General features: G+C 35.8%; 2 protein-coding genes across 7 annotated transcripts; one reads left to right on the top strand and one right to left on the bottom strand.

Moving 5' to 3' along the window:
* Positions 1–940: 940 nt before the first annotated feature.
* Positions 941–15,556, bottom strand: LOC113775751 (importin-11). 5 transcript variants are annotated; one of them, XM_027320751.1, is made up of 26 exons: positions 15,132–15,556; positions 14,879–14,988; positions 13,759–13,831; positions 13,505–13,566; positions 12,238–12,379; positions 10,830–11,048; positions 10,638–10,704; positions 9,295–9,694; positions 8,426–8,573; positions 8,170–8,330; positions 6,951–7,050; positions 6,512–6,586; positions 6,247–6,381; positions 5,581–5,670; positions 4,982–5,158; positions 4,784–4,888; positions 4,546–4,704; positions 3,786–3,830; positions 3,447–3,668; positions 2,911–3,017; positions 2,762–2,818; positions 2,572–2,629; positions 2,233–2,490; positions 1,420–1,533; positions 1,263–1,308; positions 941–1,116 (listed from the first exon to the last, which is right to left on the bottom strand). In XM_027320751.1, the coding sequence occupies exons 1-23, from the start codon at positions 15,270–15,272 to the stop codon at positions 2,329–2,331; spliced, it is 3,015 nt and encodes a 1,004-aa protein (XP_027176552.1). In that variant the 5' UTR covers positions 15,273–15,556; the 3' UTR covers positions 941–1,116; positions 1,263–1,308; positions 1,420–1,533; positions 2,233–2,328. The 5 variants fall into 5 exon arrangements, with proteins under 5 accessions (XP_027176552.1, XP_027176550.1, XP_027176551.1 ...); XM_027320749.1 differs by having other exon boundaries at positions 1,263–1,533; XM_027320750.1 differs by lacking the exon at positions 941–1,116 and having other exon boundaries at positions 1,130–1,308.
* Positions 15,557–21,460: 5,904 nt separating this feature from the next.
* LOC113774874 (dnaJ protein ERDJ3A) lies at positions 21,461–26,122 on the top strand. Of its 2 annotated transcripts, XR_003468834.1 has the most exons (8): positions 21,461–21,649; positions 22,160–22,215; positions 22,974–23,047; positions 23,398–23,918; positions 24,003–24,344; positions 24,482–24,835; positions 25,405–25,756; positions 25,793–26,122. XR_003468834.1 is itself a non-coding variant. In XM_027319524.1 (7 exons), the coding sequence occupies exons 1-7, from the start codon at positions 21,563–21,565 to the stop codon at positions 25,690–25,692; spliced, it is 1,722 nt and encodes a 573-aa protein (XP_027175325.1). In that variant the 5' UTR covers positions 21,461–21,562; the 3' UTR covers positions 25,693–26,122. The 2 variants fall into 2 exon arrangements, 1 of the variants encoding a protein (XP_027175325.1); XM_027319524.1 differs by having other exon boundaries at positions 25,405–26,122.
* Positions 26,123–27,469: the final 1,347 nt, after the last annotated feature.

Here is a 27,469-nt window from a genome sequence, read left to right as displayed (position 1 = left end):
GAGATCTTTGGAATTGAATGTTGGTATATGGACAGACCATTTTGAAAATTAGACTTCTTTGCAGCAGGGGAAGTATATGATCTTGTCCTTCAACATGTGCAGTAAGCCATGGTGACACATGTCCTCGTGCATGTGATTGGAAATGCAAAAAGACAGTCTACAATCAAAAAGGTTCTAAAACTTTTACCTAGTTGCTAGACTTGCAAAATTGGATAAAAAGAATACGCCTTTTCAAAATACACATATATGATACAGTAAAGTATAGTTTTGTCATTGGGAAGTCTCTTTTCCTCAGTGGCTTGTGGTGTTGTATCTTTTCTGTGTTTATGCTTCGATCTGCTATCGTAATAGTTTTCTGGAAGTTGAAATGGAATTTTGGATGAGAAGTGACTTCTTCTGTCAATCCTGGGCATATATATATTTTAAGTGCAATGTGAATCATATCGATTAGAGATATAAGCAACGTTTGCCATCTATCATTTTTAAGGCAAAATCATGATATTAAATGAATAGATAGAAATTGTTGACAACAGAATAAACTTTGCTATGTGTGAGCTATATTTAGCTTGATTTTTCCTTTTTTATATTAAGCCCTAATAATTAATATTAGCCTCCTAAGATTGAAGCCTAAATTGTATAATATCGACTAAACTGATAGAAACTAGGAACAACAAAATAGCATTTGATTTTTGTGTGTGAGAGCTATGGTGGCTTCGTAACTGCGCATAATTAGCGCTAAGACGTCCAAGAGCATATCCAAATGCGTTCATGTATGTATGTATGCATAAAGATACTCTTGTACGATACTTTCTTTTCTTCAAAAATGGTGTTTAATAGGGTGCAGAGTTAAAGTCATATGGTTTGTGTAATGCAGATTAGCATAATTTATAAGCAAGTTTTAACGTCACATAAAACATGTGCAATCAAAATGAACCTTTTTTTCAGATTTTTTTATTAAACAAGCATCATCCAACCACATCCAAAACTGTTATTCCGGTACTTTTTTTTTCCCTTTGGAAAACTGGAAAAGAAACACAAAAAGCACGAAATCAGATGACTCAACTTCGGCACACAAAATATGCACATAACTGGAATCCCACGTGGCAGAACCAACACCTGATAATGCACAGAAACGTTCCAAAATGACTCCCTTCCTTCATACTTAATGGAGAAAGAATGAGCAAAAGCCTCGTACATACATTTACATAAACTATTTTTTATAAAAAAAAAAAAAAGGGGAAGAAAAAAGCCTTGCACATCACCTGAAAGCCCCACAAATTCAATCATTTACCCTCAATTACCGTACATCTGCCATGAACGAGCATGCAGACCTGGTCAGCCCTACAGATTCTGATCCTCATGCCTCGAAAAAAACATGCATGAATGGATGACAAAAAGGATAATGAACAGAATGATTACCATGCTGCAGTGACTCTCGTTAATGGATAACAAGCCTATCCGCAAAACAATATTATCTAAATACGAATTCATTGCAGAGCACTCACAATCTGGAAGTTCGAGTATTTTCAAAACCTGTGCAAAAGGAGGATTTAATGTTAGAAAAACTAACTAATAGAAATAGAGCACCACGTAGGGCGTAACAAACACAAGTTGGAAATTTGTATCTTATACTCATTTAAGATTTGAGTACAGTTTAACAAGAAGCATAAACCAAGCATATGTTCCATGATAAGAGGTCGAACCCAACAAATTGACCAAAGAGTTTATTAGGATTATAGGAATAAAGTAAATGGAGACCACAGGATAGGCATAGTTTGATATGATTTTATTTTGAGCCCTACTCTGAATGAAAAAATATAAATTAATCCACCATTTATTCCGTTCACTTATTCGAAGTTCAACTTGCAAGATTTTGAACCTTGAACACCTGGAATTATTTCAACTAGTTCTTATGACACGCCCAATTTGTGTGCAATAGAAGAGGAAAAATAAAATTTTGCGGATGCAACTATCAAAAATAACTAAAATTTATCAAAATGAAATGTTACATATTAGGAAAGTTTTTCGCATGTTAGCATGTATATTATTCACTGTGGCAGTTACTATATTTATAGGAGTTCAAAACCACAAAAGAGTTAATCTTTTCAAGTGAAAATGACAAGCGTGAGACCTTAAACCAAATGGTGCAATCCCTATATATGCATATAGGTTATGTCGGTATCTCATGCAAGGCTTGGCTACATTAGCATTAGGTTTGCAGATGACAAGTACCTATACTGTCCTCAGCTTTTTGGGGATCATGGAAAGCATGTAGACCCCTCACATAATAAAAGGCCCCAGCCTGAAACATCCAATCTAGCTTCTAGCTTATGACATTTTCAATGCTTGCTTCAATTGGGCTAGGGCTGCAGGATGCATTTTACCAATAGCTGAATTAAATGCCTCTCCATGAAGAGCAGCGCATGCTTGAAGATTCTCTCTCACCGAGTTCTCCAGTGATACTAAGTTAATTGGGTCTGAAAGTTTGATCTAAAGAAAAACAACGGATGAGCAAGAAATAATTCCTACTAGTAAAATCCTCACCTTCAAGTAAATACCAATTATGTTTACCTGTCTCCTCCTGAACTCTCTGCTTGGGACATGAGGCTGGCCAGAGCTAATATCGCTGCTATTGTTGCATGTAACAATTTAGAACACACAAAAGAAACGAGATAAATTATCATGCCATTTCTGGGAGGATCAAAGCTAATACAATTGAACTGTCATGGAAATTTAAATATAGGATGCTGGAAAATCAAACCTGGACTCTTCTTCTGTTAAGTCCTCACTCTCACCCAAGATTACACTTGTACATGCACTGCCACACAATATAAATGAGCACTGCATGATTAAAAGGGTCATACTACATTGAGATAACAGGTAATCAAATGTTTACAATTCATTGCTTACCTTAGGATCTGATCAAGCCTATCTAATACCTGAGGCAACCGCAGAGTCAAAACTACAGAGAGGGCTAAACCCAATGTCTTCCTCTGAATTGAAATTACGTTGTCAACCTTTAACAATGAAAAAACAACAGTTAATTGATCAACTATCTAGAACTCTGTTTAAAGAACAGTAATCAATGATGAAATTGGGTCCTCATGGAAATGGCAAACTCGATTGAACATCTTCATATCAATGGTATAGAGATTAATAATATTGAGTTATAGTTACTTTCAAAAAAAAAAAGAAAAAACATCATCAGGGGAAGGGTGAGATTTAAGAAGTGGGAAGGGATTCAAGTTATTGTTATCGTCATTGTTCGTATTAGACGTGCTAGGTATTACAAGTCCTCGAATCTACATTAAAGACCATAACCTAAGAGCTCCCCTTGTGCATAACACAGCAAATCAAATGCAAGCTGATATTCTGAAGAAATTTAGAAGCTAAACATGCATAATAATGCAAATTTATAGGCATTATAAGTTTTCAGATAAACAAACCTTGTCAAGCCATAAGTCTACCAGGCATAGAAGGATATTTTCTTCAACTGAAAGACCAGCTCTTTGCAGATGCAAGATTAACCATGGTTCTGATGTTAGCTGCGCAAGGTAATTGGTGTTCATGACCAATGTCCTTGCAAGTATAGCTGCCAAAGCCGCCTTTACAGCTGTCCGAGAAGGATCATGATCATCTTTTCCAGTCAAGCATGTTAAGATTAGTTTCTGGTGACACCAAGAAATATGCTCAAGTTTTCAAGACTGTCTCTCAAAAAAATTAATAGAAATCATCAAGGAGATTATGAAAAACTAGAAAAGATATAGACATATAACAGGAACCACCTGCAGAGTGGAGCTGATCAACTGTGGAGCATCAACTGGGAAACACTGCCAATGTGCAGAAGCAATTAGATTTTTCTCAGAAAAATATTAGGGGAACTGAATGTTATACATTATAGTAGTAAAGAACACTTCGTGCTGTATGCAACTTTCCTAAAGTTCAGATATTTTTCTACGTAATTTTTCACAACTAAACATAATCTATTTGACCTTCTGGATTAGGAAGCATAGAGCCCATAACAGCAACACTCTCATTTCAGCAATTATACAATACACCATTTTCTTGAGCAACTTACCAATTACAACATAAGTTAAACTTCATACTTGTTTTCTTACCTTAATATTCTCAACTATAGAACAAAAGATCTACATACACTTGTGAGGTAACAATGATTGATCGAGAAATATATGCTTGACCTTCCTCAGATTTATTTATAGTTAATTATTGCAGGTGCTCTAAACAAATAAATGAATTTATGTTGAAACCCCCCCCCCCCCCAAAAAAAACAACAAAAAAAAACCCAAAAAAATCAGTAAATTTTCATTAACAAAAAGCAATCTTCTACAATGGTATGCATTGTAGCATTAAGCTACCTCATCAGTCCTTACTATGTGCGCCTGTATGAGAGACACTACAGTTGGCATATTGTTGGACACAAGTCAGCACCCATGCCATGCAAACACAGAAAACAAAGCAGGTGAACGTCTTTCACCATGCTACAAGGAAAAGTTCAAAATTCAGTCAGAAATGTATATCAAATACCTGAATTAAAATGTCAACAACTGGAAGAATACAGAGCAACCCTCTATCATTGACATTCCCAACAACCAGATCAAGAAGTTTAGCAATATTTGATGCATGCATAGTGAGAAAATCACTTCCACCCAATATCACGTACCCTTCGATTATATTAGCGGCAACCTGCTTTTGAGATGAAGAGTGAAGGCAATATCATAAAGAAACAGCAAAAATACAAGACAAAGTTAATTCCCATCTAAACCTTTAAATGGTCAAAACTTTTCTCTAATATCTCCACCAGACAGGGGAAACATCCCAATAGCTCAGGTACCATTGATGGAGCATGTGAGATTGTGGCTTCCCATAACTGCTTAAAGACACAATGAAGTTAGTAGGATGAATTGAACTAAATGCTAGCGAACCTTTTAGGGGAAGTATTCAGAATCACTTGATCACTGACCTGCATGCTGTCTTCAAGAAGTTCATCTGGGCTATTTGCATCAATACTACTTCGTAAAATTGGTAGCAACATGTTGTAGCAGATAGGTAACTGATAACCAAGAGCACATACAAAGTTCTTTAATGCAGAAAGAAGCTGAATCTGCAGAAGACTTTCACCAGAAGATTCCTCCCAGGCCTAATTAATATATGCAATAAGTCAAAAAGTAGAATAAAGTCAATTTAGTAAAACATCAAACATCCCCCAGGATGCAAAATTCACAAACAAATTGCAGGGAATTGCAGGGAATTGCAGGGAAGTAGCTGTTGAATATTTTTGGCTGGGTTATTGCAGCAGCGAGAATAACGGATTCTGCTTCATAAAGTATGCAAAATACCAAGTGGATAACAAGAAAATTTGAACCCTTTAGGAATTAATAGTAGTTATCTTCTCCATCTCTCATTTTTCTTTTCCCCAACCCCAGAATTTTCTTACAGAGAGGGTGCAGGGACATCAAAAGGCACAAGCACAAGTGCACAAACCCAATTCTACTAACCATGACACTAATGGAGCCAAATTTATCAGTCAGCGCCAAAGTAGCCATAAACAGTAACATTTACCTTCTGGAAAAACTGCAACAACTTATTTGTGTATGGGATAACCGCATTCACATGCGCAATAAGGACAGAGATTGTATTTAAAACTTGAACCTGGAGAGATAGGAGATAGGCAGGTGGAGAATGAAGAAAAAAGTTCTGTCAAACAGATGACATCTATATAAATATGCAAATTTAGAAATAAGCAGAAGGCATATCCAACAACAGAACATGAAAAGTCCCAAAACTATTCCAGGCTGCTTCCATTTTAAGCTAACATCTCGGTACTGTCTATTTAATCTGATTTAAACATGAAACTACTTTTGCCCCAAAATCAGGTTGTGGATACATGAAGCAAGCAGCCATATACTGCACTGTATTTTTCTTCTGCCATAACAATGCAGTCGGCTTTAATAAAGAGACAGTTGCATTAACTAATTGATACCATTGCATATCAAAGAAAACAAAGAAAGCAATACCCACAGGCAATAAATGGATCAGATTCTTGGAACTTAATAAGCCAGTATACAACAATATTTCATTATTGCTGAAGGAAAACCAAGAAAATTAGCAATTACAATCAGAAGAAAGCAAAAATTGGCAGGACAATTAGTGCGAGAGAAATAAGAGCACAATTTGACCTTCACGTTATAGCTATGTGCACTTTTTTGAGAAGAAGCTTTAAAGTACCTTTGAGTCAAACTCTTGTACTTCCTCCATTAGATTGAAACATAAATCCCAGCACACCGGTAGAAGATCTAAAAAGTCATGCTCTGAGAAATTCGCGTCTTCAATGTGAAAATATACAGATCGGGATGCAGCCAGCTTAAATTATGAACCAGAAAAAGTTATCAATGACAGATTGGGAAAATCTGAAATTAGAGAACAATTATAAAACATAGAAGGGATAAAGACAGGCACAAGGAGATAGGACTTGGTACAATCTGCATTATACCCTGACACACAAATCTCTGTCCTGAAGCAATTTGATCAAAGCACAATACACTGATCTTCTCATGTCGTCTTTTATCTGCAAACAAATTATCATTAGATATTCATTGTCAGATGCTGGATTATAACATGATACAAAGAAAGCAAATGGCATCAGCATCTACTATAATAATTCAAGCCCATAAATTACTACAGATGCATTGTCAGACGCTGAATTATACCATGATACAAACAACGTAAATGGCATTCAGTATATGCTCTACTAATTCAAGCCCATAAAATACTACAATCACTTGTAGAAAGATTCAAAGAAATTTCCTTGAGAGTTGATTGATCAACTCTAGCATAACAGGACATCTGCTATACACCAGGTTATATTGCCAAGCTCATCCAGCACAATGACTGCATACTTGCACATGAATCTACAAAGAGCGTCATATTACCTCTGATATCCATTGCCCAAGAATTAATGCCACTTTCCGATGGATGATGCGCATATTTGGATGATCATTTGTTAGTTCTAGAGATAGTGCACCATTGAACCTACAAACAGTTTTGAAAGAACGGCAAGTCACAAAATCACCTTAAAGGCTACAATCATTTGAAAGTTCTAGAGATAGTGCACCATTGAAACCTACATCACAAATTCAAGGAATGTGAAGTCATAAAATCACCATACAGGGTTACTAAGAAATTTTTAATACTGAGTTAACTACAGCATACAAGAGAATGAAATAACAATACATTTGAAGAGCAAATAGAATTAGCCAATCTATTTCCCAGAACCTGTCATCATGTTGCTTACACAAGCATGTAATGGTCTGACTGTATCAATGATTGGTTCTTAATAATAATAATAATTTGTAATTTTCAGCATTAGCTAATATTTCGGTTGGTTAGGAGTACAGGAGAAACAACTTAGCCCATAGCCATCCCTCCCCCGTTCCCCCAAAAAAAGAAAAACATAAACTGTCCCCACAGAGGATAAAAAAGAAGCAAAGAGGAAGAGGGCAAAAAAGTCAGATTTGCAGACCAAGAACATTGCGAGTTCTTTCGCCAAATAAACTAACCTAAAGTGCTGACACTGACTAAGAACCTTTAACTTGAGAGAATGTTTGGAACAAACTGTTTCCACATAATCAGGGAGGCTGTCCCAGGTTTTTTCTTTATGGTGAGTTTTTTCTCTCTCATATTTTTGTTGAGATGTCTGCTTATATGTCATTATACATGTATATTGGTTCATTCTCACATGCTTAACATTACAATAATTGTAGAAGCTATCATTTTAAAACTATGACAACAGAAAACAAAACTTAAAATGCAAAGGATATGACTGTAGATTAATGACAAGAAGAGAGTTAAAAAGCAAAAAAAACTGAAGAGTATTTATTCACATATTTGCATACAAGAAGTCAAATGCATAATTACTCTACATTCAAATACCCAATACAGGATAGAATAGGCTAATAAACTATGTCATGCTCTTACAACAGCGTCCAAACTGGTTTTTACATGCAAAATTTGCAATCAAACAACACTTCAAATTCTCATTCATAGCTTGATTTTAGACATTTGCATAGGATACATTGTTCACAACAAACACATCCTGCAGCCAAGCAACAAGCATATGGTCCCAAACATTGCTGCAGGAAAAGTACTTACCAGTCTTTAAAGCTCAGATGATTAGAAAGCTCATAATAAACATATGCTGCCGCACCATAAGCAGCATCCTTGAGGAGCAATGCCTGAGTTATGTCATTTACTGAAGAAGGGCAGCCATTCATCGCTTCCTGAAGAATGGAAACAACAACAGGACCTAGCAGCTGCACATCTCAGGAATATAAAAAAAATGCTTTAGAAAAAACAGACAGGGTGCCGAGTAATTGTGAGCTAAACAAAGAGACTGAAATGCACCTACTTGGCTATGATTTTCGAAAAGAACAATGTATAGAGCTTCAGCACAGGGCCTTAATTTCTCAGACCACAATACTGAATCCTGCTCGTGATGAAAGGCCTCTGGGTTCTGGTACCATTCTTCCAAATCACTTGCTTTTAAGACAAAATACCTGTTAAAAAAAATTAGAGGCCACAGCAACAAAACCATGAGATGATATTAATTCTGATTAAGAAGTAAAGAAAACATCCAATATTCAGTTTGTTAAAGATTACAAAACTGCATCAAATCCTGTTTTGAAATTGGACCAAGTTTTCTACTTCCTTCACTAACAAGACAAACAGAGAGAAAATTGCAGCTTAACAAGAGGCACAAATAACAGTAGAATTTTAATGCTCTCTCACGATTAAAGGTTGAAGCAAATCAATTATGCTTGAATAGCATCCACCTCTTGCAGAAATGAGGTAGTATACCTAAAAGCTGTTACCATCCCAGAATGTATAATAGATATTTTGTAATGGTTTAACAGTACCCACATATCTAGACCTTGTTCTCAATTGCAAGTGATATAAACATACTATTCAGCAAAACCAAAGCAACTCAAACCCTCCCACCAACTAAATTAAATGAAAGGGTTGCCAAAACTAAATTTCATTAGGAAGAAATTGACTGAGACATTTGAATCAAATGAACAATCAACAACCATAAAGGTAATTATTATAAATAGTATTAAGAGGCAGAGGACTACCATTTTCATCTTATTTGAGTTACAATTTCTTCCTTACCAGGAACTATGTATTTGGGTTTAATATCATCACAGATATTTAGATAGACACAAAACTTAAAACTGCAAGGAATAGAAGGCACATTGAATTAGACAGAAATGCTCTTACCTCTTAATGAGTATGTTACACAAAAGTACCACACGATCACTGGGGAGGAGAGAAGCCAGTAAACCAGCAACTGCACTAGAAACTTTTTTCTTCACTTGCTCAAGTGTAGCTCCATTTTCATCAATCACACGCCCAGTCAAGCTTGGTTTATATTCTTTACATTCTAGAACAGTTTTCACCATTGACATACATTGAATCAAGAATTGGTCAAACAACAATAGATATGGTTCAGGATCCATAATCTTTTTCAAACAGAAGTTCATGACTGCAGGAAGGACAGATTCATGGCCAAATGAGTAAGGATGCCTGAGCTGAATTGCAACTAAAATCTTCATCAACTTGATAGAAGCCCTCTTTAAGAAGTCCCAGAATTTGGGATGTTGCTCCTGGAAAGATGCATCTGTAGTTAAACCAAAATCAGGGTATCTCCACATTTTGGCAGAAACTTTTACAATGCAACCATGCAAGTTACCAGGAGTGTGCAGACAATACTTCCAATAAGCCACGCTCTATACACTCACATGTTATGGTTTAGAAGTTCACAAAAGGATATGTTTCACATTTAACCAGAGAAAATGGAGCTAACAGAATCTTATACTTGTTAAATCAGTAATCAACAAGCTTAATGAGCAAGTAAATTTGCACAGCAGAGCATCCAAAGAAAGTGCAGACCCTCAAGTAAACATGTAAAAGTAAAGCAGACGATAATGTCAAACCAAAATCAGGGTATCTCCACATCTTGGCAAAAACTTGCAATACAACCATGCAAATTATTAGGCGGGTGTGTGCAGTCCATACTTCTAGAACCCATGCTCTATACACTCATAAGTTCTACTTTAGAATTCATAGGAGGATATGTTTCAATTTCAACAATGGGAAATAAAGCTAACACAATCTTATACTTGTATCAAATTCAGATATCTCGGATTACAGAATCACGTTAGTAGATCAGACCCCCACCACTTCTCCTTTGACAATGTTTCTAGATCAAGAGTTTTTTGGGTGTGTGTCTAAAACTTTACTGTAACTTACTGTAGAAGTTTTTTTAAAAATTTTTGAAGTGTGTTTTTTTTAATATATTTTGAAGTGTATAGCTTAAAAACTTTGAGAAGTTTTTTGAGGTTATTGTAGCTAAAGTTTTAAAAAAACTTGTAACAGACAAACTTGGCAAAAAACTTGTCTGCCAAACAAGTCTATAGTTAGAATGTTTTCCTAACAAGCTTGAGACAAGGACTCCCATGCACTGATTTGGTAGGAACTATGGATGATTTTCAGGTCAAGCAGAAAAGTCAACAAACTAAGAACTAAATATCCTATAATCAACATCAAGAATGAAAACTCACAGTATGGAAGAATTGATTGGATGGCGTTCAACATCATAGGAGAGACATCCTTGACCGGGCGTACCTCCTGAAAAGAAATTGAATGAAATTAATGCTGTCAAATTATATGCCAGTCTTCAAATACCTCAAAAATAGATAATAGGCTTAAATAATCTGAATTTGATAAAGAATAGATATTACTAGATCAACTACCTGTATAACTTTTGAATCACTGGAAAAGCCAGAAACTATTAATTGGCGTACTATCTTTGAACAAAGAAACCATCTTTCACATGAAAGGTAAAGATCATCTTGGCGTAACTCAGAAGCACCAAGACTGGAATTTTGAACAAGAACTGAGAAACCCTGCAGTATAGTTTGCATATCTCTCTGCCAAAGGTGCCAGCAATAATCAAAAAACTTGGCTGATATCTGCCAAAGATAAATGTCGAACTCTTACAACATAGGCCAGAATTGCCCGAGCCAAACCATCATGAGAGGTGTAGAAGATTAGCATATTAATAAAGCATCACACATCACACAAAAATAGCATATGCTACAACAAAATAGATTTCTATCACAATGAAGATGGCCAATAAAATGTAGTAAAAATCTTCAATAAAGTTTAAGCTCACACGACAGCTGCATAGCTCCAGATGGCATGATCAAAACAGTCTAAAAGAGCTGCATTTTTCACTTTTTTTTCTTTCATAAGTATCTAAAAGGACTTCAAAATGGCTAGAACTCTGCAGGAAGGTTAAACAGTCAAACAATCTAGTCCACCATCCAAATCCACCCCTTTAAAACAACATCAAATCATTCCAAGCGCACCAGAAAACTGTTTCAAGCCCAAAGGAGTCCCAGGGAAGAAATTGTCAGTATGTGCTAAGCAGAAGACCTCAACTCTCAGGTACAGAACAAAGAGAGAGACAAGCCTAAAGAATATAAATTGAAGCCAAGCACTGCTGTACTCAGAAAGGCAATTAGTGAAACTCTTAAGGAGGTCGATTTCAACACAGCTACCTTGACTGCAATTTGAAGCAACTTGCCAAAAATTTAAAAGAGTTGCATAAGGGTAGATGTTATCTAGTAAAGTCAGCTTACCAATTTCAAATCAAAACAAACCCTAATTTCCAATATTTTAATGACCTTATTCCAAATCAAGTATTTTGTGTCCTCCAAGCTGCTTCTGTACAGTAAGATAATGTTTTACATTCTACAAAGATAAGTGAACAAAATATCAAGAGAGAGGAGTGAGGTATCAAGCTATTAGGACACTATACCAACCTCTACTACCTAACAACAAGTGGATATGGTGATTTAACTTTCTCAAAGATCACTACGCCTCTTCAAAATGCTTTAGTTAATTACAAGATTTTTAATGTGTATCACATATTCAAATAGAAGAAATAGTAAAGCATATTACATAGAATAAACTTCTTATTAAAAGTCATCTAAAAGACATAGTAAAGCGATTAGAAAAAAAAAGTAATTTATTTGTAAATTTCTTGCAAATCCTTGATAAAGTAAATTGTGCAATCAAAACTATTTTTGTTAACATTAAAATGTAAAAATAATAATAATGACTAAGTGTAGGGCAAAATGTAACAGTAGTCTGCACCTCAGCAAAGTTTCTTTGATCTGCAGTAAGACGTTTAGTGGACAACTCCTTCAAAGATCGGAAGAGAATCATAAAAATTCTGTGTGAACTAAGAATATCAGCTGATTGAAGTTGTTGTGCTAGGACAGAAAAGAGATCTGGCCTGTAGAAGAAATTATGAGATAGTAATGTAAGAGATGAAAAAAATTGCAGAAAATAAACAAAAGGACTTTGGAGTGCAATAAGTGCTAGTAAAATACCCAACTGTGAGGAGAAAAATCCACCCACAGAATCAGTATTCCAAAATTCTTTCTTCTTTGTCATTGTCTTTTTTTTTTGTGTTTTTGTTAGTACATATGAGAAATGAGAAGGTAGGAAGGCTATCCACACATCCCCATAGGAAACAATGACCTCAGTTCACTAGCCTCAGAAGAAAAGTGACTATTACTTGTTTACACAAATTGAATATGTACAGACCAATGCCTCTATAGCGCGAGGTTAATTATTTACTGATACAAGGTAGTTACTCCTCCATGAGATGACATTCAAGCAAAATAACTTCTCAGCTTAATCTCATTCAACAGACAAAAGCTAGTTTTGGCAATTATATTTCTCCTTCCATCCAGGATTCCACAGTCACAAAAGACGGATCAATCCTTATCCTCTTGTCAATGTGCAGCCTAACAACACAATCCCTGATTGACTAGTCCATTTATACCATGTAGCTCTCCTTTTGATGACCTGGACAATATTTTATGCTCTTCAACAATCAAATATCAAAATAAGCATAAAAGGAATTTCAAAAGTAAAAATGAAGAATGCAACCAGGATGCATTGCAGAAATTTAGGCCTTGTTTGGATTGCATTTTCTTGGATTTTTTGTAGAAAAATTACTGTAGCGATTTGATGTATGTGAGGAAAAAAGGTAATAGAGAAATGTGATTACGGAAAACGACGCAATTTTTTAGCGGAAAATAGCTGTCCAAACGGGGCCTTAATGTCTTAATACATGGCCGAAAAGTTAGAGGACAGCTGCTAGTCTTTCAACAATCATCAACTAAGTAAAAGAACCATAAAAATGACACCACTTTGGCCCAGAAAATTAATGATGTCTAACAGATGCAACAAAACAATTCTTACATTTAGTAAATATTAACTCTTTACAACTTAAAAGCAATACAATGCTTCCAATTATTGATTTCAATACTCTTACTTGCAAATTTTGCTCAGAATTTCTAAACATATAGTGGACCTAAGAAAAGAGTTATATCAGGAGCATAGATTTTACCAATCTTTTGGGTAGTCAATCCGAGCAATTTTCGAAATAAGCACTGCCAAGGTAAGAGCAATCTGTACTCAACCAAATCAAGTAAGTAATCAATGAAATCAGACAGAAATGGCTTTAAACAACTGCAAATGCCAGAAATTAGGGAGCACAATATATTATTTCCAGAATTCCACAAAAAATTAAATCGAAAGTGATTTAGTTTAGACATCTAGATAAGATAGATATGATGCATACAAACTGAAAAAAAATAGGACCTGATCATTTTCTTCTCTCAAGTGTGATAACAGTTTCTGCCGCAAATGAATCTTCTCCTCATTGCTAATTCCCCTGCCAAGAATAAACAACAGACAGTATCTCAGAAAGCAGCAAATGTCTGTCTGTGCCAACAACATAGAATGAAGTTTAAATGAAAGGGGTGGCAGGAATAAATTGTACCATTGCATCTAAAATCAAGTGAAGGACTGAATCTTAGTCCCTCTTCCCTGACCCAATCAGAAGGTAAGTACAAATCCAGTTACCATCATGAAAACACACATGAGAGAAAATGTTGCATCCTTTCTTGCTTCATTAACAACCCAATTATGGCTCAGTTTTTTTTTTAATCCTTAGTGCGGTAATAATATAGCTATTGCAGAATATAAAACAACGTGGTGAGAAAAGGCATATATTTCCACTCTTGTTTCATATGCAAATCACCTCATGTTCAAGCAGCAGAATGGCCCGGATGATCTAAAAGCTCTTCAGATTGCAGAAAGCGTTGGCACAATTTCAAATATTTCAAAGCTTAAATCAACAGCTATACCGTTCTTTTTCTTCTTAACAAGTAGCCCTCACTTTTGGATATCTTGAGTACAGGCTTGAGAATGGATCAGTAAATGGTACAAAACCAGTGTCTATCCTAAAGAGTTACATCATCATTTTCAATCCCATATACTTGCATTTTCTGCTTTGCCTAACTGATAACTCAAAAACAGAGAAAATTATTCCCAATCAACCACACAAGATATTTTTTAAGCAACATATAACTTAATATAACAATAACCTAATACAACAATAAATTTGCCCAAATAATTTATCCAGTGAAGACTTGCTCCAACCGCAGACCATTCAGAATGTGTACCACCTTGCACCAAGTACACGCCAATCGCAAATGTCTAAAAGCACCTTCTGGTTTAACAACAACCCACACATGCGAACTTTTCTTGTCTAAGTAGTCAAGAATATCTCAAGCCAAAATAACAACAATAACAACAACTATTATGCTTGTCAATATAATAACAGCAAACTAGTTAATAATACAAACATATTTCCTATAGGTACACAGTATAAGCATGAAGAACTCAAAAGCTCGAGAAAATAGAAAATGAAACTCACAAAGAATCACGCCTGTTCCTCCAATACCGATTAACACTGTTTTTGAAATATACGGATGCCATTAACCGGATATCCACCTGAGACACTATATCTTTTGCAGTGATAACTTCCTACATTTGTCCAAAACAACGACACGATTGAGATTAAACCGTTGAACTATTATATGAACTAACACGCGATATTAAGGTAATTCTTAAACCCTAGGAGTTGCTAATATATACGTATACATATGAATGATATAAACGCTTATTACCATAAGGCAAGAGCAGAAACCAGGTCTATTCTCGGATTGAGCTAGGGCAGCTTCGGCTGGCTTACGCACGCCTTGATCGCCGCTCAATGAATTTGCGAGAAGCGTATACATCATCGGCAAGTCGGCAGCTGATAGCGCCATTATTATCAATCGGTAAACAATCAAAGCAATAAATGAAGAAATCAATCAACCAGTTTTCCCAGTTAGTCCAGGTAAGCGTGATTGTGTGTGTCTGGAGAGAGAGTAGAGGAATAGCGGAAGAGTGATTGCTGATTGGGGATCGGTCAGTAAACAGGTAAGAGTAAGTAGTATTTCAGGAGAGAAAATGCAGGTTTTTCACAAGGTGTTAGTGCAAAATTTTCTGCTGGAAAATTGTACACAGCGGAACTGAGAGAGAGGTGCATTTGTACTGTGCGTGCGTTTGTTTTGTGTCCGAGGAGAAAAGGAAAGAGGCCAAGAAGAAAAAGGAAGGGCAGAGCGGTTTTGGGAGGTTAATGCCGCTGGATGGGTAGGGCTGGCTGCAAACGAATCTAAGCGATCGCGAGCAGTTCGAGTCCGAACTCAACTTCAACTCGATTAATGTCGAACTCGAGTTGAATTTAAACTGATCAAGTTGAACTTGAATTAAAAAATATTATTGTCTGCTTATTTAAGAGTTTGTTTGGATGATTTATTTGAGATAATTACTATAGCACTTTTTGTGATGTGATGTATGTGAAATTAAAAGGTGATTGAAATTTGTGAGGCAAATTATAGGGTCTGTTTGGATTGTGAATTATTAGAGATATTTTTACAGTATTGTTTTTCAAATTATCTCAATCCAAACACACTCACTAGTATAGCTCAGAAGCCGATTCGAGTTTGATTATAATTTTTTATTTTAATAGTAAAATTACATATATATATATATATATATTCCTAATTTTTATTACTTATTAAAAAATATTATTTTATTTATTTTTAAAAATAAAATAATTATTTTTATTTTTTTTAATATCAAACTTGAGCTCGAATTTGACATTTTGAATTCGTCAAGTTCGAGATTCGTAAAATTATATTGAGATTCGGTTTAATTATATTTAAATTCGACACGATTCGACTCGTTTGCAACTTTACGGAATGAAGGATGGATATTCAGGATTTAACGTCACTCACGTGCATTTTCATCTAAGTACCGGTGATTAGTGATTACACCTTCTGGCCCTTCTTGAAAGAGTTGAAATAAATAAAGGTTATGGAAGTTAATCGAGATCCGTACATAGGCAAAGACACTTTCACAATGCCCGAATGGGTAAAATTTGATCATTGAACCAAACTTCCTAATAGTTAATATTTCATATTTCTGTTTAGAAGTTTTTCAAGTATATTCAAATTTTAGTAATTTACTTGTTTAAGGTATAGAGAAATTATTTAGTAATTTATTGTCTTATTAATTTCTTAATTACCAAGCCATATGGACTATATATATATATATGTATATATATATGTTTTAATATTGTATTAGTTGAGATGAGCACGAGAAAAATTACGATAGACTAGTGAGAATTGTGATTGTTTTAAAGGCAATTTTATATAGATTTTATGCTGATCTCAAGAATCAGATATGCTTATTGCCTATTCTCTCGCATATTTTTATACATGTCAAATATATTTCTGTTAAACGATTTTAATGCATACAATGCATTGATTTGTTAATTTCTTCACTATTGTAGATTTTAGAAGGTTTTGACAGAACTTTTTTTAGAGGTTTTTTGCTATACATATGCACATATACTATTAAGTGATGTGTTTTAACTATTTTGGTTATATTAATACCCCAAAAAAAAATCATCGATGTTGCTTTGCAGATATGAAGTGGCAGACAGACAATATGGCGGTGAACCCTCAAATTAAGTGACTATTTGCTATCCATACAATCAGATACGTAACACGTTACACGCTATGGTGCAACCTTTTTTGTTGGCTATTGCGATTTTCATTGGTTTTCCATCGTTGTCACTTTTAACGAAATTATTATTAACTTGAATTATAGTATTGATCTGGTGTATAAAATTTTGGCTGTAGACTGCGAAAAAGAAGATATATACAGGAACGGACATGATGAATTATGTTTCGAGTTTTAAAAAATATTAGAGAAAAAGCACGGCAATTATAGAGAAACTAGTATTGTTCTGGCCGTGCTATGCAACGGCCCACCCACTGATATGATCAACTAAGTCTGTAACAATGAGGATAATTTGCTAAGGTTCAAGAGCAACTAAATCTGTAACAATGAGGATAATTTGCTAAGGTTCAAGAGGTAAATAATATTAGAGATAATGATATTAAAAAATATTTTTCTCCATCCTAGGACACGAGTTCAAAATTAATTTTTATTTAACGTACATCATATTAAAAAAATAATGATTTTTAAAAAAATTATTTTAAATAATTTTCTATCAAAACATGCTTGCTTAGGGTCTATTTGTATCGATGGAAAATTTTTTCAAAAAAATGTTTTCCCTTTTTTCTAATGTTTGGTTGAAAAAGCGTCCAAAAATTTTTTTTCTAGAAAAAAGGTTTTACTCTATCCAATGGAAACCAAACTTCTGCAAAAGGTTTCAGTGAATCTAAATCAACAGTATTGTTGGTTACATCATCTTATTCAATTGTTCATAGAATTTTCTATGAATGCTTTAAAAAGATTTTTTTTTTACCGTTTTTTGACTCTCAAATTGATTGTGGTGTTTAACATGGATTGTCTATAGTAGTAGTAGAGAGATACTAACTGATAATTATATTAGAATGCGAATTTTTCAAGAAAATGATTTTCAGCGAAAAGATTTTCTTGGGAAATTATTTTACAAGCAAACAGACGGACCCTCAAGTGGCACTACTTTACTACTGGACGTTGTTGCGCCCCGCCCACCCGCGCCCACATTTTACCATGCAAAACCATACACACAGTAGTGAGCTCTCTCTCGCGCCTCTCAGTTGTCACCAATACAACCTCTCATCAAAGTGGAGCAATATTTATTTTTAATCAGTAGAAAATAGCACCAACCGAACTAAAAAATGAATACAACGGTGGTAAAATGAATACACTTGCGACGGTAAGATGTCATCTTTGGCTTAAGTTTTCTTCCGCAAATGAGATGAAAAGACGGCAAGTTCTCGGCAAATACAAAAACTGCAAATGCTCCCAGCACTTCTTTTGTTGCGTATAACTCAGGTAGACGGCAAAATTTCAAACACTCCTAGAGCAATAAAACAGTGGTGGAACACAAACGGCTACTATAGTTCAAAACTTTCTTCTTTGATAACCGAGTACACGACGCTACATATCGACATGGTTGGTCAAATGTTGATCATCCACACATATGTTTCAAATTTTAAATAATCACATTTCACTTCTAGAGCCAACAGGTCAATGTTCATCAACTCCCACTTTGCTAGGAAATACACAGCTAACCTTGCTAATGCATCTGTTGCGTTATGTTGCTTGTATTCCATCCACTACATTCTTGGGGATCTGCAGATATTTGGACTCTTTCACCCAGTTTCAGCCTTCACAGTAGGGCACCTCTTAAAAGTTGGGCAACCCTTGAAATTAAAAAACAGAAGAAAAAACAAAGATAAGTTAATCCAAAGAATTATCATCATAATTATATTCTTTTATACATAACATCAAACACATAACAGTCTTTAATTAACGGAAGACAATACAAACAGAAGGTAGGAACATTAAAAAAAAATTCCAGTCAAAATAGGAGGAGAGAATATAGAAGCGTACCTATGTTTTCTTTGCTCGGCTGAATGCTGGCAAAACTCGGAAACAGAAGTATATATAAGGCTGGCAATAGTAAGTTTTGGAAGCTGTACCATAGATGATAACTCGGTACAACAGTCATCCCTAAATCCCTAAAGTGAGCAGATTTTGGGGGAAAAGAAATTTCAGTGAGCCGATTTCCGGGACAAAAGAAAACTTCAGATGCATGTGGAGGATTTTTTCGGTGGCAATCGAAAGAAAGTACAATTAGTTGTTGGAGGATTGGTAGAAAACTAAAGATTTTGCAGGATGATAGATTTTGGGGGAAGAGAAATTTAACTGAGCTGAATTTTCGGGCAAAAGAAAACTTCACGTGCATGTCGAGGATTTTCTGGGCTGCAATCAAAAAGAAAGACAATTAGTTGTTGGAAGAATTGGTAGAAAAGTGAAGATTTTGCAGGAAAGACAATTAGAAAGGGGAAGCAAGTTCTAGCTACCTATCCGATGGAAAGAAAGGGAAAGGAACTTCACTTCACTGACTAATAAGACCCTTAGGTGGTGTTGACTAACTTACATGACAGAGCAACCAGTTCTAAGGGGCATGACACAGCAATATTTTAATTCCAATCAATAATTAAAAAACAACCCATGTGGTAAAAGGAGCCCATAAATAGTCCACAACTATTTGCATTTGACCAGGAAATTGTAAAAGAAATAATTTGAAATGTACAAAAATAGCCCTAAATAGTTAGCAACTATTTAAAGAGCTAGTTTTCATAAAAAGATTCAATTGACCTTTCTGACCAATTAAAAACCAAACAAAAGGAACAAATGAAAATAATTAAACCATTGTTACCAATTAGCCCCTAAATAGTAAGGAACTATTAAGTCTTTGAATTTGAATACCAAGGCTCAAATAGACATTTCCCTCTCTTTAATGTCCAAAATAAAGAAATGAAATTTGTTTCCTCAAATGAGACCTTGACACTTGGCATCAATGGAGAACTTGAGTTGTTCTCTTATCTAGTTGGTAGATATGTGAGGTTCTCTTGTTAACCACTTAACATTGGAAATGATACTCAACGTAACTTTAAAATCTATAATTTGACATATTTTTATTTATTTTTTTCCTTTAAGGGCAAATTTAAGCCTGTATTGGCTTACGAACTTAGAATTTACACTACCTTAATTTTAGACTTCTTGTGACTTGTCGAAGAATTGCAAGGCACAAAAAACTTATTTCTTAGGATGTGAAACTAGAGATAGTCACAAAAAGTATGATTTTTAAGTCATAGAAATGACATTCATTTATGAGTTACATTTAATATTGTGACTTGTAAATTATGATCACCATTTACATGGTCACAATTGATCTTGCGAGTACGTAAACGGTGACCCTAATTTACAAGTCACAAGAATGATCGTGACTCTTGAATGAATGTCATTTATATTATTAGTGACTTAAAATCATGCATTTTGTGACTTAAAACTAACTTACTGCTATATCCATGAATTTCATGTCATGAAAAATAAGTTCTATGTGACTTGCATTAATCTGAAGAGCCATGAAAAGCCTAAATTTCTTGTAGCGTTGTTAGATGTCATATGATTTATAATTTGTTTGGTATAAATGTATGTTTACTCGATCATATTGAAATTGTCCTTGGGCAGTGTGAAGTGACATCAATACTCTTTCAATTTATAAGATGAACAATAAATCTTAAGAGTAGCATCATAAGAACTATACAAAATAGGAGAATTTTGTAATTTGCTTTAAGTGTTGTGTTTAAAGAGTTTGCAATGTATGGATTATTCAATTTGATCGTAGTATGATGTTGTCTAAAGGAAGGGGGAGGTGTTTGCAAGTTTTTGTAAATTTGTCTTCTTTTTTTTCGTTGTTATGAAATTTCAGTTTACTTCGAGACACTCCAATTATATATATATATATATATATTTCAAAAAATGTTGTATAAATATGTAGTGTGATTTTTATAGAGAAACTAGCTAGACGCACAGAAGGCAAGAAATGGAGGTATAATTCATGTGTTAGATTTTTGAAGATTTCATATGCTACTCCATCCATATTAGCAATTTCAAAACAAAACAAAAATTGTATTCAAAATTGTTATACTCTCATTTGTCAATAGTTTACTAGAAAATTTTGGAATTTAAGGTTGTGGTAAATGGACTATAATGGCCAGGTTTCAAACTGTTGTTAAATTAGACATGTTACGAAGCTCTTCTCTATTCTCGTGCAAAGGATGGGATAAAATCAAGTTGGCAAGGTGCCTATTATTTTTATTGAGGGGGACAAAGTGTTCTTATTTGTTAATCCCTTTTTTTTTTTTAATGGAAAGTTATGCAATTCAAGCAATGCAGCTCCTTCCTTCGAGCACGTGAGAGCGTGTACGCGGGTGGATGGACACAAGCCTAAGTCGGTCGGTCCTACACAAATAAAGAACTCTAACACCTTATTGGTTAAAAGTCGTGGATCCCTTAAAAAGAGGCCACGTGTATCCAACGGCCGAACCGTCTGGAAAACGAATCCCGCGAAATCAATTAAATGCGAGTTGCTCTCCAATTCTCATCCCCGTTGCTTCTGAAACGCATCGTTATTCAAATCTCGGCCGGACAGAATTCGATCGTTCCCAAATATCGCAGCTAGGCAAATAAGCATCCAGCCATGAAGGCCTCATTAGCCATGCCGATTATTGTCTCTGTCTCAATCTTTCTCTTTGCCGTAGAATCAAAAACCCTCGACCCCTACAAGGTAACTTCGTCTCTCACTCTCTTGGTTTTGCAATTTTTTTGTCTGCTGGAGCTTATGTATTAAAATTTTGTAATCTAGTGTTAAACCATGTTTACATTTACAGTTCTAGGTATTGCTCTCGATTTATCTTCCTTTCTGTGGAGTTTTTTTTTCTTTTTTTTCCCTTTTGGGCAGAAGGACAATATAGGATGTATATGATTTTGATATTCGTATTTTGTTAGCATTGGTAAGCGTAGCAAGAACGCCCGACTGGGAGGGAGAGAGGGCCTAGTTGGGTTGTCACTTGGAGAGTTAAGACAGTAGTCAATGTGGGAGTTACAGATTTTAGTCAAGCCCAGATTAGCATTCAGTGAACTTTGTGTCTTGCTTGGATAAGGATACGTATTGCTGTTCAGAACATCTGGTTGCTTTGAAAATAGTAATTTCTTGGTGTCATTGCATCCTGGGTACTAGTATCCGGCTTATTCCTTACGTCACATTGTCACTTACATGTTGTATGCTTTCTACTAGGTACTTGGGGTGGATCGCAGCGCAAGTCAACGTGAGATTCAAAAGGCTTTTCACAAGTATGTCACATATAAAAGCTCCTTCCTCATGTGTCATGCTCTTTCATTCCTTGGTTCTTAATTTATGGTTTTATACCTGTGAATGAAGACTGGCTACTCTTCACTGTCATGCTACTGTTGTGATTTTGTAATCTTTACTTTTTTGCCATGTTATGGTCTAATTTTATGGTATACGAGGAGGTGTAATACACATTGATACTATGTAATTCTGCCTGGATTTCTTCTTGAAAGCTTGTTCAAGCTTTTGGCACGATCCTAATAAATCCAGGAAGTATGGTGTACATTTGTGAGCCAATCTTGGATCCCGGATCCTGGAAGGTTTTTTTGTTTTCTTTTTTGATTCAGGGTGTGGAGAGTGGGTATAGGGGTGGAGGATGGGTATAGGGATTGCCTCTTGCGGATATAAGTATACGACGGCTTTGCCTTGTCATAGCTTGTTACTGGTCTAATTTGATAGTAAACAACATTTATATGGTGCCCTCATTGGACATGCTGACAACGGCATTGGTCGTGGACAGTGGTTGGGCATGCATGGGCATGCATGGGCAGTGATCTTCTTTTGTGACCAGCATACATGCACACTGAATTGATGACAGTATTCCAAACCTTCATGACTCATGATGATGCTTGGCTGAATGATACTGAACTGATTTTCTTAGCAGACCGATGATCTGTCGGCTACTTCTGTTAGTAAAGCCTTTCGTTTTGGGTTTCTATGTTGCATTTTCCCACTAATGTTGTCATGTCTTCTTTTGCAGGCTTTCTCTTCAATATCATCCGGATAAGAACAAAAACAAGGGTGCACAGGAGAAGTTTGCAGAGATTAATAATGGTATAATGGCACTTCTTTTCTTTCCATTCCTCTCCTGCTGTTCTCCTCCTCCTTTCTATGTAGCCAAATGGTTGCCCCCCCGGCCCACACCCCCCCCCCCCTCCAAAAAAAAAAAAAAAAAAAAAACCCCCCGCGCAAGCAGCTTTATATTTGTCTATTGAAGGAGACATCAAATTTATAACACGGCATCCTTTCTTTTGTTTGATTGCATGCATTCTTCTCCAATTAAAGTGGTTTATAAATCGAGCATTTGGTGGAGGAGGGCATGTAATTTTTCTAGCAATCATCTGGAGCTTAGATTGCTTTGCTTACTAACTCTTTCACTGGAAATATCTTTTTACTGTTGTCAGCTTATGATATTTTGTCTGACGAGGAGAAAAGGAAAAACTATGATCTCTATGGAGATGAGAAGGGCTCTTCTGGATTTGATCCTGGCAATTCTGGACAGCATGGTGGATATACCTACTTCACAAGTGGTGGACCAGGGCAGAGTGGTTTTACATTCAGGCCTGGTGATTGGCAAAATATGGGTGGACAAGGAGGATCAAAATCATTTTCATTTTCTTTTGGTGGTCCAAGCAGCCAGAGCTCATTTGGTTTTGGTTTAGATGATATTTTCTCTAATTTCTTTGGGGGTGATAGAGGTGGGAGCCATTTTGGAGGTTTTGGTGGTTCAGGCAGGTCCCAATATGGTGGAGCTGGAAGTACCCCTAAAAGCATTCCACCTGTGAACTCACTAGTTTACCAGAAAGAAATATCTGATAAAGGAATTACCTGGCTTTTGCTATCATATAAATCCACTTCAAGGGGGATGCAATACTATGAATCTGTGATAGGCGAGGTGGCAGCCTCTCTAAAGGGAGCACTGAAGGTACTTCCTTATTATGTTGTTTTGTCATTTTTCATTGATGCTGATTTTGCAATATTTCTAATGAACACGACCTTACACCTGCAGGTTGGAAGTGTCAATTGTGATACTGAAACATCTTTCTGCAAGGAACTTGGTATACACCCTCACCGTACACCAAGGCTGCTTGTTTATTCTTACAAATCAAGTGAAAGTGGTACTCTGGTGGAGTATAATAATGATTTGGATGCAAAGAATTTGAAAAGTTTTTGCCAGGATCATTTGCCTAAATTCTCGAAACGTGTCAACCTGGATCACTTTGATTTTGCTTCTGAGACCGTTGGAGTTCTACCAAAAGTTATGCTCCTCTCAACGAAGAGAGACACTCCTGTTATCTGGCGTGTTTTGAGTGGCTTGTATCACAAATCCTTTGTCTTCTATGATGCTGAGGTAGTGACAGCTAGGCTGTTGTTGAACTTCCTATTATGGCTTAATAGTTTCTCTAGTCATAAAGTGTGTGTGTGAGTGTGTGTGTGTTTTGGGCTATATTTTAGAAAGATGTAACAGCTACTTTGGCTTATTCATAGGTACATGATGTTTCAGATCCAATGGTCAGAAGGCTAGGTGTCGACGCTCTTCCTGCCATAGTTGGTTGGCTATCAAATGGAGAGAAGCATAATTTGAAAACTGGCATTTCTGTAAAGGACTTGGAATCAGCAATACAAGATTTAAGTGCTTTGCTGGACAAGTTTGAGAAAATGAATGAGAAGGCAGCTACAGCAAAGAGTAAAAAGGACGGGACAAAACCAGACGATGGAAAGATCCCCTTGCTTACACCATATAATTTTGGTGATATATGTGGGCAAGAAACTCCTGTTTGCATTATTGGAGCTTTTAGGTCATCCAAGGCAAGGGACAATCTGGAACATATTTTGCGAATGGTAAGTGTTCTGAATTTGTTGACAAGCATAAAAAATAGTACTCAGTGGAGTTTACGAATGTCTGCTCATCATAAACATTATAGCTAGACATGACAAACCAATTTGTTATGAAATTGTGAAATGTAATAGGAGATTGGGTGTTGTTGACTGAAGGAGATGAACATGCCTCACATTATAGATGATTAAACTAATTATTTGTGACATGAACAAAGACTTAGTTGGAAATTATTTGAAGTATGAATAAGATAGATATCCAGGAAGAGCCTGGTTGTCAAGTGTTAATCATCGACAGATGTACTAGCATAAATACCTCAGGGATGGGGTTTAGTTGGACTTCAGGTGTGGTGGATATAGCTTATACCTTCAAATAGTTTACTTCTGGAGTTTGATTTCTAGTTTTAGTACTGTTTAACCCGTGTAATCACATTAACGATTTAGATTGACAATGTCATTGTTACTTCTATTTTTCTTTTCTATTCAGTCTACCTTCTTTCTGGCAAACTTGTCCAAATGATGAGCATTCAGTTAAATTTAACGTTTTCCTCTTTTTTGCTTCTTTGGATTTTCAGGTGTCTCAGAAATCACTATCAAGACGGCGAAATGTAGCATTTGGCTCAAGGGATTCAGTTTCCTATGCCCTTCTGGATGCTGCAAAGCAGCAATCCTTTCTAACCGCTTTAGATAAATCTGGATTTAAATCCGTTGACCAGCTTCTTGTGGCCTACAAGTCACGGAAAGGGAAGTTTGCAACTCTACAAAGTGGCTTGACAACAGAGGAGGCAGAGAAGTTCATCAGTTCTGTATTAAATGGGGATGTACAGTTCACAAAAATTAGACAAAAGCCCACATTAAAATAGTAAGAGCTTTTTAGGGTGAAATTGGATAATTTTTTCAAAGGACTACCGTGTATATATAGGAAGAGTTGGTGCTTCATCGATTGGTGATCCGACATAGTGGGTATTCTGCCATTTTGCTGCTCTCCTCTATCTTCCCCCCATTGTGAAGATGTAAAAATGAAGAGCACAAAACACACCTGTGAGAGAAGTTCAATTTCACTGATATACAGAAAATGTAAGGGTTTGTGCTCTGAGCTTTTTAGACCCTCGTAACCGTTAGTCCTATTGCTGAAATGTAATTTTAGCTCTGGATAGGCAAATTCTAAATCAATGTCTTTGAATATATGCCAGATCCCTGACTTACTTCTGTACGAGTGTGGTGGTGATTACCTCCATTTTGCATTCCTTCTAACAGGAGGCGTGTTAAAGGCATGGACTTTGTCTTGCTGTCCTTCTTACCCAGTGTCAGTCTAACACAAGTGAAATTTTCTTATCTCTCGAGTAGATCTGGCAATTATGCCTAAAACCCAATAATTCACCCAACCCACCCACTAATTTGAGAGGTTGGGTTGGGTAAGTTGGGTATTGGGTTAATTTTGGGTTGGGTAATAAAAATTCACATATATTTTTGGCGGTTTGGGTATTTGTGTTAGGCACCCATTATCTAACTTATGCTAATTGAATCAAGTGAATAATCAACACAATCTTAAAAGGGTGAGTAGTTACTCAAAAGCATCAACTGTAGACTTTTTTTTATTATTTTTTGCTATAAACATCTTTTGTGATTATAACATAATTCGTCAAACAAGTTAAAATTTTTTTACTTGGCCTATTTTTAATTCCTTGGTTACATACTTAATAGGGTATCACCCTATATATGAAAAAGGCCAGATGTGTTAGAATAATTGCCAGATTCATCGTGACAATGTGAGTTCGAATGCGACTTTTTTTCATTCATATTATCGTCATCAAAATGTGCAGTATGAAGAATTTGAACATTATTAAATTCAAAATTAATTTTGAGACGTTAATGTCAACTTACAATTACTCGTGCACTCGGTGCTTAATAACTACCACATAACTCATTCATGCTAAAAGATTTTTGTTTTTATAAACCGTATTCTCAATATGTAAAAACTACATAAATCCAAAATTACCATACTTTCTTTGTGAAAATATTAGCATAAAATCTTTTTTTGCATTTAAATGAAAACTCAATATTAACCCGTCCAAAATTCGTCAAACCCGCTCAATTGCCAGGTATACTCTCGAGGAAATGGCAATCTAGGGTAAACATTCTCTTTTTTTTTTTTTTTTCTGTCGACACGGGGTGTCCGGGTCAATGCTTACGGGGCCCGACTAATCCCCCACGGTCCGGTCAATCTAGGGTAAACATTCTCGATAAACAAAAAATTACGGACAGAAAGTCGTACTAATATGATCGAGACCATAACGTGTATCCTGATGAATTTTCGGACTCAAAAGGAGTTTCGGGCGGGGGGGGAAAAAAGCATGCGATTCCTTTCGCAACGGTAGCAATTTCTTGACCGGCAAGGCTCGATAAGTGTGGGTCTTGTGGATCCACATGGGGTGCGATGAAGGATGAATTAATAAGGTGATGAAGAGTAATGTATGACAACACACGATACCCATGTCACTTGGAAATATTATTAAATTATACAACATGGCTAAAGTAAAAGGAGCGCTTCGAGCCGTACCTATTTCATCCCCCCGGATGAAAGTTATTAAATCTACACACTTTTTTTTTTTTTTTTTTTTAAGAAGACCACTGATAATC

This window comes from Coffea eugenioides, chromosome 6 (genome assembly GCF_003713205.1).
Source record: "Coffea eugenioides isolate CCC68of chromosome 6, Ceug_1.0, whole genome shotgun sequence".
NCBI classification, from domain to species: domain Eukaryota; kingdom Viridiplantae; phylum Streptophyta; class Magnoliopsida; order Gentianales; family Rubiaceae; genus Coffea; species Coffea eugenioides.
Note: the sequence above shows the minus strand (reverse complement) of the source record. Positions and strands in the feature narration are given on the sequence as shown.

Coding starts and splice junctions, on each gene's coding strand:
- LOC113774874 (XM_027319524.1), top strand. CDS start 21,563: ATGAAGGCCTCATTAGCCATGCCGATTATTGTCTCTGTCTCAATCTTT. Junction 21,650..22,159: donor AAACCCTCGACCCCTACAAG/GTAACTTCGTCT, acceptor GCTTTCTACTAG/GTACTTGGGGTGGATCGCAG. Junction 22,216..22,973: donor ATTCAAAAGGCTTTTCACAA/GTATGTCACATA, acceptor CTTCTTTTGCAG/GCTTTCTCTTCAATATCATC.
- LOC113775751 (XM_027320749.1), bottom strand. CDS start 15,272: ATGGCGCTATCAGCTGCCGACTTGCCGATGATGTATACGCTTCTCGCA. Junction 8,574..9,294: donor TGTAACATACTCATTAAGAG/GTAAGAGCATTT, acceptor TTTTTTTAACAG/GTATTTTGTCTTAAAAGCAA. Junction 4,889..4,981: donor TTCTTGAAGACAGCATGCAG/GTCAGTGATCAA, acceptor GTCTTTAAGCAG/TTATGGGAAGCCACAATCTC.